The sequence below is a fragment of the Phaseolus vulgaris genome, chromosome 7 (genome assembly GCF_051622355.1).
Source record: "Phaseolus vulgaris cultivar YP4 chromosome 7, ASM5162235v1, whole genome shotgun sequence".
Lineage (NCBI taxonomy): Eukaryota > Viridiplantae > Streptophyta > Magnoliopsida > Fabales > Fabaceae > Phaseolus > Phaseolus vulgaris.
In genome coordinates, this window is record NC_143504.1 from 10753227 (window position 1) to 10767826 (window position 14600).

The window sequence follows — 14600 nt, forward strand, 5'->3', positions numbered from 1 at the left end:
ACAAGAATGGCCTTTCAGCCAAAACAAGATTCCTTAGTGAATCATATTTATTGAGGCACCCATAGATTTTAATATATTGATCTATGAGCATATCACGTGCATGAATTATAACCATAATAGTTAATTAATTTGATTTGTTACCATTATCGTTTAATTTTAAGCATGTTAAATTAATAAATGTTCGAACTTATCCTAAAAATAGATATAAACTAATAAATCCACACAAACCAATAAAAATATTGACGACTCATTCCATTAACATAAAACTGAATTTTAATTAAACGGGTCTGAAGATTGTGAACTGGTCAAAAGTTTTTAAAATATCAAAAACTGATCTATACTTATTAAATAAAAAATTTAAAATATTTTTTAGTAGCAAATTGAGTAAATTTTAAAGCATTTTTATATGTTTTTAAGAAAGTTATTATAATTTAATAACATTATTTTATTGTTGAAACTTAAACGAGGAATACAAAATCTTAAATTTTAAGACCAGTTTAAATAACACCACTAAAAGAAATTATTAAATAAAAATTAAATTTTTAAAAATAATTAATTATTTTATTAAATAAGTTAAATATTATTTAAAAAATTAAAAAAATATTGATATCTAAATTAATTTATACTATTAATAAATAATTTTTAATTAAAATCTTAATAATTATTAACTAAAACCTTAATAATTATTAGGAAGAATAGGCTAATTATTAACTAAAATTTTAGTAATTATTAACTAAAATCTTGATAATACTTGATTAAAATTACTATTTTTAAAATTATTTATCAATAATAATTAATTTTATTATCTTTAAAATTGATTTTATTTAATTAATATAATAATTAATTATTTTTATCTTTAAAATTGATTTTATTTAATATTATTTTAGTACATTATGAATCTTAAGAATTTTAAATTTTAACAAAAATATTACACATTAATTTTTAATTTTAAAAATCATAAATATAAATAATATTTAAAAAAAATATTTTTCATAAAATCATAGCATTAAATAAAATTTATTATCTTTAAATAATATGTCACAGTAAAACCTACTTAAATTAGTATAAATTGTTGATGAAAATACTTTTTGCAGAAAGAGTCATTAAATAGTCGAAAAGTGAGTGTGGGAAAGATAAGATGTGATTGAAATGAATGGAATTTCAAGAAAAGACAGCATGCCTATGAAGAGCGGCGCCGGTTATTCCCATATTGCCCAAATCTTCTTTATTTAATTTATTCCATATTGCCCCAATACTTATATATTATTATTATATTACACATACATTATAATAAAATTCTTCATAACAAAGTTTCATTTTTTTATTTTTTATTAAAAAGCAATATACGTTTTTTTTTTTTTTATAATACAATCTCAAATTACCTATTTCAGCCCACACTATTTTATTTGTAAATTGAAATGTTTCGTTTTAATTTTTGTTATCAATAATTATAAATAGCTTTATATTGTGTTAAAGTATGAAACGTATCATATTTGATATATTTTAAAACATTTATTTGTCAAAAACTATTTTTAATATGAATTTCAATTATATAATACTTTTTTATTAATTTTGAAAGTAAAAAGTACTAATATTTTTTAAAATTAAATAGAGATATTAGGAGGTTAAAGGGTCAAAAATATAAATAGAGATGTTACGAGGTTAAAGTAAGAAGTTTTTGTTGCTTGGTTACTCTGATATTCTGCATTTTATTGTCCTGTTTTCTTCAGCCTGAAACAAGCCTTTCACCGTCTTCATCTTCTTCATCTTCCCATCCATATTTTAATACCTATTCCCTGTCATTTCTTTCTTTTCTTTTTCGCAAGGTTTGTGTTTGTTTTTTTCATTCTTCTCTTCCTTGCAATTTTTATTTTTGAGTGTTTTTCTCTTTTCCCCCTCTTTTTGAGTGATCGGATATTTTTGTATCTGGATATGGGGTTAGGGTTTTTCTTTAATGATCCTAGATTTTCACTTTGTAGTTTTGTTTCATTGGGAGGGAAAATCAAGGGTTCTTTGTTTTTTTTTATCCTAAATTTTCAACTTTTAGCATCTTTTCTTGACGTTCATTCTAGTGGGCATAATGGTGGATGATATCCCAATTTTTCTCTCTAATGGGGTTTTGGGTTAGATTGAGTATTGTGGAGTATGTGGAAACTGGCTTGGTGTGAAGCCTCTGATCTCAGATTTTTTTATGGTGAATTTGATGAGTGATAATACATTTGTACTTTTCAATATTTCCATTATGAATTGTGTTTTCTTTCTTAGATAAAAAGGATATCATCTAATCATATTATTCCTTTTACCCCTTGTATAAAATTGGTTGTTTTTATTTCACTATGATATGCATCACACTTAATTAAGCGGGGGATCATCCTACACAGTTTGACAATCAACTTTTGTTCATTTTCAGCAATTGAATTCTGTAGAGGCATACAGGTAAAGCAAGTTGGTTTCTGGGGTAGTTAGAATTACATGTGTTTTGTGGGCAGATGGCCACTCATGACATGGATCCTGATGTTGTTCGCTGGGGTCTTCATCTTCTAGATGTTTGCACACTTTCCCATCATGGTTCGCCTAGTATCCTTACCCACTATGATCCTGATTTTAGTCGAGTTGAATATGTCACAGAAGGCTTCTGTGACGTGGAGAATGACGAGGCTGTTGCACGAGCTTATCAAGAAGAATTATCACAACTTGACTCCATGGGAGCTTCGGGGATACCCAATTATCAGAATGAGGGAATGCAAGGAACTGTCTATACACAAGATTGGCCTCATTCTTCAAATGGAAACTATAATTATGGTAGATAGTTTCCGTTCTGAATTAGTTTTTTTGTCTTGTCAATTGTATTTTATTTTTTACGTAAATGGATTTTCTAAGTTTTTCATAAATTTTTCACCATTTAGGAAATGAGTCTCGTCAGAACTCTTTAGATGGGTCATCATACAATATGAAAGATGTGGAAAATTATGGTCCAAGTGAAAGGGGAAATGATATGCATGAAATGAATGCTTTTGGTTCCTCTAGGTCAGGAGAGGTACCTGTTGCCAGAGATGATGTTTGGGATTCCTTGGAAATATCGGATGAATCTTCTCTTGATGGCGAGGTTGGCAAAAGATTATATCAGATGGTTCCCATCCCTGTAAGTGTAGCTCTAGTCCATCCACTTAATTTTGTTTTAAGGTCATCATGTTTTATCTTCTATTATAATTTCCAATTGTATTTGCCATCAATTGATCCTCTTTGCTGATTTCTCGTAATTTTCATGGGCTAAATTTGCATGTCTAAAATTTAAATGACAATCTTTTCGCTCATCAGAGATATTCAGGGAAAATATTTTTTATTTGTTGATAGAAATATTGGAACAGATTGATGCTAATCAATGCTCAGATCACGAGAAACAAAGTTCAATGTAGAACAATTATGTGCCACCCTATACACTGTAACATTGACACTGAAGCTTAATAATTATAATTTATACACACCAGAACAGAATAATCAATTATGAGCAATCGTTCTACAATTGTGGGGTGGCAGAACAGAACACCTGAGGAACTCATCATGGAGCGCTTGGCTGTTTCTGCCGTCATGGCACAAATAACAAAAAATCGATGCAATTTGTGAGCTACGCCCCCTCATCTCTTATTGCACCATAGCTTGACAGGCTATGTGATTGTGTCACGCTGAGCAACCTTTGTTCTGCATCTGTTGGACGACTTCTAGTATGACAAAATGATTGGGATGGAGTTGTCAGCTGATGGGAGGGATAAAGGGGCTAGCTTTTTTTTTCCTTTGCGTGAGGTGGTGACAACTGATGCGAGAAATTAGAAAGAGACTGAATATTTTGTTTTGTTTATCGGGTGAGAAAGGTTGTTAGGTCTGCATCTCATATTGGCCCACTCACCACCCCAAGCAGTCCTAGAATCTGAGACAGTTTTTTTGCTGTTTTTTTATTATTAATCATGTACTCTAAGGTACTCTAATATTTAAAAGAATATTAATACATAATTATAATAAAAACAAATATGTAATACATGTGCACATAGAATTACTATAATAATAAGTTTCTATAGTTTAGAAAAGCGGCTGCTATATCTGCGCTGTTATCTGCTATTGACTGCCATGTACAAGATTAAAGTGTGATAGGTTATCAATGTTACTGTTTAGATATGGATTTCTTATTTAAGTAACACTTTATGGACTTACTTGTCTCACTCATGTTTGCAGCATATTCCTAAAACCAATGAAAAAATACCGTCTGATGATGAAGAAACATCGGATCATCAAAGGCTTCTAGACAGGTATTCATTTTATGTTTTATATCTGTTGGCTCGAATAGTTTTCCAGATAGAAGTGTAATTCTGCACAATTATTAGAAGAGAACTCCCTACCTCCAAAACACACACAATGAAAACTGTCTTAATCCGCCCTATGTATATTTAATGTGAGCTGTGAGGATATCTCATCCCCAAGAGTTGAAAGTAACAGAGAAACAGTAAACTGGTAATGCAGAAATGTTGACCAGTTGCTTTGTGTAATAGAGATGTTTGCGCTGTTGAAACATCAAGCAGAGCTCTGCAGTTTTGATGCTTTCTCTAGAGAAGGGTAGAGGAAGCAATCATCAAATCACCCCCATGTGTCTTAGTATTTGGACTTATTTGTGTCAATCTAGTTTCTGAATAACTTGGTGGTTTTGTGAAGAAGCTTCTGAATGACGTTGTGCCTTTATGATTTAGTTCCTACATCTGACCATGGGAAGTCCTTCATGGTATTTTTTATCCTTTGGAATAAGAAAGAGTTAGAGGGGAATATTTGACAAATGAGGTTGAATTAGTCAAAATACAAGAAAATTTGTTCTACCTAGCTCTTTTTCCTTTTTTATGGCCTTCACTTTGCATTTAAATTTAAACAAAATATATATCTTATCTTTGTCTTTTTGTTATCGACCATTTATCTAAATTTAAGAATTTGGTCTTTCTTAGATTGCAGTTATATGATCTGATTGAGAATAAGGTTCAAGGAGATGGTAACTGCCAGGTTGGTTCTTTATCCTTATTATTGGGATGTTCAATTTCTGTTTTGAAAATTTATCTGTTCTTGCTAGAGAATTTGTAAATTTATTGTGAGAAAAGCATATTTAGATTTTGGCGTTTTTGTGAAATAGATTGGCAACAGGATGGGGTTTTGCTCATCCTGGCACCTCCCAAACTATGCACCCTACTTGTCCCTATTGATTGCATGGTAGTTATGGAAAAGCCTGAACTTGCTCATTCCTATGAAAGCTTCTAACCTATATTTATACCAATAGCCTAATCACAATCTTTAAGAAGTAATAAGCAACCCACTGGAGTGGTTGTTGGATAAAACAGAGTGGTGGGAATCATACATTGATAATAATGGCAACAACTCATTCTGGAAAAAAATTGGCTAAATTTTCTGGTTATGTACAAAGACATAGGAGTACTTCCTTCAAGTTCCGCCACCTTTATTTAATAACCTATTAATAAATAACATAATGTCCTCCATTTACTAGTAGTTTGAATTAAAAATGTTTAGTTTCTTTAGATTTTAAATTGGCCTGTAATTAATGTAAAAGTCCGTACAGTACTCATTAGGATCAGAAATAAACCAATTTCTATACTGGTGGACCACATAGTTCATTGATTGTGTTTTCCACACCGAAGTTAATCAGTATTAAATTCTTTTTCCGTTTGTGTTACTATACAGGTTATTATTTATTTGTGTTGATTTTGTCTATCACTACCATTTAAAAAATTAGTTATTTTGGTAGTGGAGTATTTGTTGAAATGGTTTTGTATAATTTATTGTGATATAATTAAACATTTTGAATTTTCTAAATATAATTTGTGAACATTACTGCATGTCAGTGAATCATTAAAATTTCATGCTCGTTAGTCATAATACTCTTCAATTAAAAGTGTGTCTTACTGGAGTCATATTATTTCAGTTCCGTTCTTTGTCAGACCAACTCTATCGATCTCCAGACCACCACCAATTTGTGCGGGAGCAGATTATTCAACAGGTTCATGGGTGTACATTGTATTTCCTCTTGAGTGCACTGTCTTATATTCATTTGTATTGATACATTACTTGTTTGTGTCCTTTGTCAGCTCAAATCTTCCCCAGATCTATATGCTGGTTATGTTCCCATGGGTTATAGTGATTATTTGAAGAAGATGGGCAAGTACGTTCGTATTTCTCATTATGCTATATTATTTTTGTTGATATGGCTTCATTATATTATGTGTTTACTGATAGCTTTTTGAGTGGATGTACCAGGAGTGGTGAATGGGGTGATCATGTCACATTGCAGGCTGCTGCAGATTGGGTATGAGGAAATAAACATTTTCCATTTTATTTTGCCTCCCCTATAATGCTTTTCTTCTTTTTATTGTCTATGCTGTCTAGTGCCTTTGCAAAGTTGTTGAGATTTCAGAGTGGAAAATCTTTGCGAATGTAATAGTTAAACAAAATTCCACTGGGTTCTTGGGCTTTTTTTGGTTGAAGTTCAGAGAGAAATGAGAGAAGACTTTATGTATTCTCAGAAAAATGAATTAGCCAACTTACACTAGGCGAGAGATAAGCTATATATATCTGTCTAACACTGGGAGTTTAATAAATTATAACATATTAACAGGTTTTAACTAACTGTACAGCTGTCACGAGCTGACAGGCCTAAACATAAAAGAACTAGTGCTGCAAATAGTTTACAGAGTAAAATACCATTCTGTTACTTTTAAAGTTCAAATGTTTCAAGCAATTATTTTAGTCCATCGCTGATTTATCCAAGGCTTTAAATGATTAGAATTGTAATCTTTATATTTATAGAAAAACAATTTGGGGCTTTAAAACTGCCATAGGCTTCTAGCATCAAAGAGGTCAGGAACTAAGAGAGCTTTGTTCCCTTAACTACTGAGTCCACCCAGCTTGACTGAAATCAGTTAAGGTACAAGGTGGCTTCTGGATATCAAAGGTCTAGGACTAAATATGAAAAAGTGGTTAGGAATGGTGATATGAGATTTACTTTCAAAATTTCTTGATGTATAATTTTCTAATAATATTATTTTTTGAGATATGTTGCTTCCATTCCGTGGGAATTATGAATAGAATGAGTGTATCCTGAGGTAGAATTTAAACAGTATATCGTATGTTTGAATGGTGGATAAAATCTGATATCCACTTTGTTAATGTAAAATCCTCATTTATCTGTGACTGATATAATCATTTCTTATATGTCCTTTCAGTATGGTGTCAAAATTCTTGTTATTACATCTTTTAAGGACACGTGTTACATTGAGATTCTTCCACAGATACAGAAGTCTGGAAGAGGTAAGATTCTATTAGCACTTTTTAAGTATGTACTCATGTCTGTGCATGTGAGTGACTTTTTAGATTTTTGAAAGAATAATTTGATAACTAATTCTTAAAGAACTAATGTGGTGATGCACGTAACTGTTAAGATACGAAATAATTTTATAAGAAGATATTTGGTGTGTCACTGTTGAGAGAAAAAAAAAATGATAGCCAAGGTATTTTGGACAAAGAACGTCACTTGAAGCACCCATAAGGAAAGTTGATTGTATAAGTCATGCGGAGAGGAGGAGAGAGAAACTAAGAAAACAATAGAAGAATTTTTTAAGATGGATCTCATGGAGAATAATATCTCCAAGGATTTTGGTTTTTAATCGAGTGGAATGATATTCTTTTTATCTATGTACCCGACGTTACCCAAGTGATATAAGGTTTTTGTTGTTGTATAAGGGCCAACAGCTATTGGTTGAATTGAAAGTATCAATAAATCTAGTGGAATGAATATATGTGTTATGTTGTATGTGGAAATTGTGTACATAGAAGGAATTTTTTAACTGTCAAACTGCTTGCAAATGGGGGAAGAGAGTATAGAATGATGACAATGTTTGATGATGTAACTTTTTATTAAAAATGTTTTTATTTGATAAATTAGTTATTATAAGGTTGTAAAAATATTTCGATTTGTTACTGAATAAATAGATCTTATAGTAGTAGTTTCACATGTTACACTAACATATGAAATTAACAAATCATACATGGTAATAACTATGCAGATGTATAGTAAAATGTTTTCTGTCTTCACTTTTAACTATATATAAAGTTATCACCTGGTTTTCATTGTGTTCTTTGCTTATAGTGAAAACAACTTTTTTTTTTGTTTACTCTAATTCCTGTGCAAATCTTTGAAAACAAGAAACAGATTAAAAACAAAGTGACAGTTTTGTAATTAAAAAAACGAAAACAGAAGTAAACAAATCTTAATGTGTCAACTATGGTGCAAAAGGCTTGATATTTACAGATAGTATTTGAAGTTATGCTTCAGCAGCATGCTTAGTTTGTGGCTTGTGCGATTTCTGCAGTGATATTTCTGAGCTTTTGGGCAGAGGTGCATTACAACTCAATCTATCCAGAAGGAGGTAACATCTTTAACTTCTATTTACGAATAGAGTATAAGCTGAAGCTCTTCAATATTTTTGACAATTAATGTACTTCCACGTAAATTTTAATCTTGATAATGCTCTATTAAATCTCTATAGCATGTCCTCCAACGCTACTATTTATTAACTAATTATTATGCTATGAATCCTGTTTACCAAACAGTGGCTAAAATCTCTCTAACAGCTGCAATACTAAATTTCATCCATTGTGGGATAATACACTATTTGATTTTCAAAATTGGGAGTTCACTGAGTTGCAGTTGGCTGAAGAACCATATTTGTTTCATGCACTATGAATTCACATATTTGCTAGCCATTTTTACAGCTTTATGTGGAATTTTTTGTCAGACTGCAGCTTATGAACTCTAAATATCTCCTTAATATTTTATTGCTTTGTTTGATTCTTTGAACCATCCGTTGTTTGGAAAGAAAAGAGGACCAAAAATCATATTAAGAAAAAAAGGGAGAAAGTCGCCTGTGATTATAATTTTACTTTTACCTGAAGAAATATTTTAGAGACGCTTTTCCTCATTTGTTCTGTAATCAGCAATGAAAAAGAAAAAAACATTGCTAATTTTTCCCTGTTGATTGCTGAAATTGATTTAGCTCTAATGTTTCACATGTCTTTTCCTATTCAGATTTGCCCTCATTTCAGACAAGGAAAAAGAAGAAATGGTGGAATTTCGGTGTATAGGAACAGTCTAGCACATTTTGATGCAACCATTTCATACATCAGTAGTGGCTTCCATCGGCATTGTAAAATTATTTGAGCTTTTAATGTTTTTAGAGCTGTTGCTAACACTAATTCCATTATTTTGTATATATATATCAACATTTTCGTTTTATGTATAGAATTTATTCTTTTTATATATATTTATTTTATTTATCCTTCTTTTTCTTGCGTAGTTTTGAAGAATGATTAACTAAGGACGTGTTTGAAAAAGAAAATTTTCAATTTTTAAGAAATTTTAATATACTGAATTTAAGTATTTATTTTATTATTGAATGTTTTGTTGGGATAAAACAATTAAAATTTATTAAATTTTAATTTCTTTTGTTTGGATACATTATTTTAACTACTATTTAGTAATTTTTTTATTATAGTATTAAATATATTTAATGATTAAGAAATATCAATTGGTAATGCTATTCATTTGAAGTTGGTAGAGATTATTTATGGTCTAAATTTTGTTAGATTTTTTCAATTTAATTCAATCTTTAAAATTGATTTATAAAATTAATCTTATATATTATTAAATGTCTTTATTTTTAATTTATATGAAATTTTCGATAAAAATATATACTACTAAATGTTCTTATATTTTTAGTTGATATGGAATTTTTAATCAGTTTTTTATCAAAAATATATATTATTAAATACTCTTATTTTTAGATGTTTTTATTTTTATTTTTAGTTGATATGAGATTTTTAATCCATAATTTTTTCGATTAGTGAAGTTAGTTAGAATTATTTCGGTTGATAGAGAATATATTTTTGTCATTGTAGGTCAGTTTTCTTTAGCTAACATTTTAATTGATGTTGAGTAAAAATTTTGCACTGCTGATATTGATTAACCAAAATAATTGTAGTCTAAGGTTTTCTAAAAGGTTATCCCATTATTTGATGTTAGAATATAGTATTGGTGATGTTATCAAGAAATAATTGTTACACATATTGGTACAAAATATAATTAGAAAATTTAATTAACATTTGTTAAAAAATAGTCTTGTCGAATAGTTTGTAATATCCTAAAAATTTACTATCGTTACAGTATAACCTTATTAAAAATTTTACTACTCATTATAATATAAATCATTATAGGGTTTGTAAAAAAAACTTATAATAGTTCAATATATAACTTAATCATTCACATTACATATATAAATACAAATATTTTTAAAAAATATATAAAAAAATAATTTTTATGTTATTTTTTTAATGTCGCTGCATCGATAAATAATCCACTTGTGTACATATCACAAATATTACAATACAAACAAACATGCAATTGTAAGTTATTAAAATAAATTTTAACATACAAAAATATATAAAAAGGAAATAATTAGATTAATAATTGATAAATAATTTAGTTATTTTTCCAATTAAACATAAACACACAAAATTCATATATCAACTACAGTAATCTAAATTCATTCCAATGTCAATATACAATAATAATATAGATCACACATGAATCTATATATCAAGCACATTCAACAAATTGACACCTTTCGAAAGACTCGTATTAAGTAGACTATACCAAAAATTAATATTTGATTAAATATTTAAGACTTAGATTTACAAGAGAATCTAAGAGACATAACCATGTTAAGTTCAAACATCAAATATCGTGTGTTTACAGTCGATCATAATGTGTATGAACTCCCGTATCAACTTCTCACTCCTAATATCTTAGTCTATGTAACTTAGATCATTAGTGGAACTAGATGATCTCTGGTAAAAGATGTGTCAATACTTAATACACAAATCAAACAATAATTCATACATTATCTCAAATGTACGACTTTGATTCTGTACAAATCCATCATTCTAATACAATACATATGATTTGAAAATTTCACACATCCATTAAATATACAAATTAATATTCATTTTACATATAAATAAAATGTTAATACATAATTCAAAATCTTTAAAGAGACAAGAAGAAAAGAAAAGAAGGAAATATGTTTTTTTAGCTTAAGTGAGAATATTTTAGCTTAAGCAAAGATGGACTCGATTGAGCGAGAATATTTTAGCTTAAGCGAGAATTGTGTTGGCAGGGTTGATTTTTTAGTATTGTCTTCGCTTGAGTGAGAATTTGTTTGCTTAAGTGAAACAAGGGCAAAAACAAGCTTAAGTGCAATACTATTTTTGCTTGAGCGAGACTTGGCTCGCTTGAGTGAAAATATTTGAAAAACCAACTTCAACAACATAATCAAATGCGTTTTTCAAATATCTTTTCATAAATATTTCAATAATACAACTTTTAAACAATTCAAAATGATCAATCCTAATTCACATGCATCTTGCAATCATTTTAATCAAATCTAAATCATCAAACTCATATTTAGCAAACCAAGATCGAAACTCGGTTTAACGAACTTTATACTCCAACTTACGTCATTCAATTACTAGATTAACTTCTTATCTAAAATAATCAATCCTAAGATTCTATCAAAAACATAAATAGCTTCTCTTACCTATAATTTCTTATTTCAAGGAAATTTCTATTCAAGCACAGGAGTCACTCCAAAAATCTAGGGACTTAGAGTAAGGTATCCAAACATCACCAAATTTTAGTATGAACCTAACCAATTTGAGAACACTTTTCTCAACTGATCCATCCAGATTGATGGCAAAATAATAAAGAAAATAAAAAAGAAGAAATCTTTAAAGTAAATTAAAACATACCTGTTTTGAAAATCTATCAGGTAGGAATAACCCCTGACTCCTAAGTTGTTACAAGGTGTGATCAAATCTTGAAATAGATGAAGTATGGAGGAAAAAAAGTAGAGAGAAGGGGGGGTTTATGGAGGTTACAATTATCCATAATAACAAAAAAGAAATTGTCCTCGAAAATTATGTTACCTAGAAAATGTTAGGATATGATTCTCTTATCTACTCCTTCATCTCTCAAGTGGAATCACTGCATATGAGATCTCACAACACCTTGCCCATGTTTATATTCCTACTGCGAAGTTTGCTTTATTTGAGAATATAAAATTTTAACTGGATTCACTTTAGATGACAGGTTTTCTTTTACTTTCATTGAATCAAATTCTATACTATAACTGGATCACGTATACATTTCCTTAGTTGCGATACATGAAGGATATTGTGAATATTGGCTAATAGAGGAGACAAAACAACTTTTTATGCAATGGAACTTATTCTTTTGAGAATTTGATAAGGACCTATGAATTTAGGAGTCGAATTATTAAAATTGATTGCTCTTCTTACACATGTGAATGGTGTAACTCTTGAAAAAAACAGGTTCATTAACAAAAAGAATCTAAAAGGTCTTCTTCTTCAATCTATGTAAGGTTTTCACCTACTCGAAGGTGTTTTCAGCCTTCAATACAGTTCTGGAAATTGGATTCACAGTTGGTGATAACTGAAGTGATGAAAAATACCCTAGATTAACTTTCCTTTTGATGCACACCGATTTAATTTTCCAATGTCTTTCCCCTCCTCTCAAATAGGCTATCAAGGCCAGTCCTATGTTCTTCAACCATTTCACAATATTTTTGCATGATCCACAACTTTTCTATATTTCGACATGAGCAAAGACATCTCATAACAACCTCTTCAGAAGTAAATCCACATATCACTTGTGTTATTCGGACTAAGCTTGCACTAATATATGTAACATCAGATACAAAAGAAAAGGAATCCATAAAACCTTGAGATATATACAACTGAATAAAAATGGAAAAAAAATTCATGTTTAATGGAAGAACCACCTTTACTTTCTAGTGGACATTATGTGTATGCAAACATCACTAACTCATTTTGTTCTTCTTCTCAAACAATAATATTTTGAAATTCATAAGAATGTGTAATCATGTCAACCACCTCATGGTCATTCATGTGGTGTTTCAATATTCTCTTATATGTTTCAAAATTGGAATATTGATTGTAAAAATGGCTTGCAATGCAACCAAGCTCGGTACAATAAAAGTTGTCATTTTTTTCATTGAAGCATATAAATTTTGCTTTATCAAGGACACATGCAACATCTATTACTAGAGACCCTTGCTTAGAATTAAGAGTATGATCCTTCATTGCCTCATTCCACCCAATACCATAGGCTAAAGGATCCATCCTCGTCCTTATGAAAAGGTCAGTATAGCCCAACTAAGCACAACTTCCTTAACATTAGTTATAGTACCCAATGTCACTTATTTACCAATTTTGTCAAACTGAGGTCTCTTAGCTTTCCCTTAGCTCACTCAAGTATATGGATAACATCAAACATATCATTCATTTCCATGGAAAATTATTTAGTTTCATTTCTATTTATTAAGCTCAAATGTTTTCAATTTGAAATCACCAATTGCTTCTCTTTCACTTTTTTATAGAAACATTAAGTATGACAAGCATGTTACAACTAATGAGTTGAAGATAAAAAAACCTCCAAATTTTTCCCCATTAAATCCTCAATCAACTCCAATTCTTTAATCATAAGTGCTAACACTTGTATCTTATTGCAACTTTAAGCATTTGCAACAACATTTCCTTTCCTAGGATAGTACCTCAACTAAAAATCATAATCTTTCAAAACGCCATCCATTTTCTTCAAGAGAAATTAGGCATCCTTCATTACTCGATCTACCACAATCCAAAATATTATGTACTCTCATTGTCTGTGAAAAAAGAACCACACATAGAACAATACTACTCCATCTCTACTTAGCCATGCCCAACTATTGTAATATTCTCCCAAGTTTTTTTTTTATACCTTACTTTGAACTCTGACAAATCTGACAGAACACAACATAATCAATCAATTCCTTCTTTATGTTGAACCATTAAAAGGACTTCTTAAAGTACCGATACCTCTTAATTATGTCTGATGCAAATTAATTTGTTCTTAAAACTTTCATACTAGATCATTTTTATTTAACTTCTCATTTGTAGGTACACAAACCTCATAAACCTCGTTTACTTCTATCATGAAATATTTAGTCCATATAGTATTTGACACTCCATTAACGTGAGTCCTTAACCATTACATCTGACGCTTGAAATGTCTTCTCACTCATGGCATCTTCAACCTAATTCTCCTTCCCCATATTATACAAAAACTTGAAATCTTAATCTTTTGATAAATTCACCAACCTCTTTTGTCTCGTATCTAGTCCCTTTTAATCAAACAAGTACTTAAGGCTCTTACAATATTTTGAACTTGTGAAACTAAGTACCCTCAAGACAGTGCCTCCAGATTTTCGAGGCAACACCACTACCATCATCTCCATGTCACGAGTAGAGTAATTATTCTCATGAACATTTTAGTTCCCTTCAAACATAATTTTTTGGCCTCTTTTCTTGCATCCACACACGACCCAGTGTATGTGTGATACCTTATACTAAAACATTTATGTGCA

General features: G+C 30.0%; 1 protein-coding gene across 1 annotated transcript; it reads left to right on the forward strand.

Annotated features, from left to right (window-relative positions):
- Positions 1–1669: 1669 nt before the first annotated feature.
- On the forward strand, positions 1670–9375 carry LOC137828609 (Cysteine proteinases superfamily protein). Its single transcript, XM_068635251.2, has 11 exons — positions 1670–1826; positions 2411–2802; positions 2907–3142; positions 4228–4301; positions 4983–5037; positions 5969–6043; positions 6132–6205; positions 6301–6349; positions 7266–7350; positions 8412–8468; positions 9128–9375. The coding sequence occupies exons 2-11, from the start codon at positions 2490–2492 to the stop codon at positions 9181–9183; spliced, it is 1074 nt and encodes a 357-aa protein (XP_068491352.1). The 5' UTR covers positions 1670–1826; positions 2411–2489; the 3' UTR covers positions 9184–9375.
- The last annotated feature ends 5225 nt before the right edge of the window (positions 9376–14600 follow it).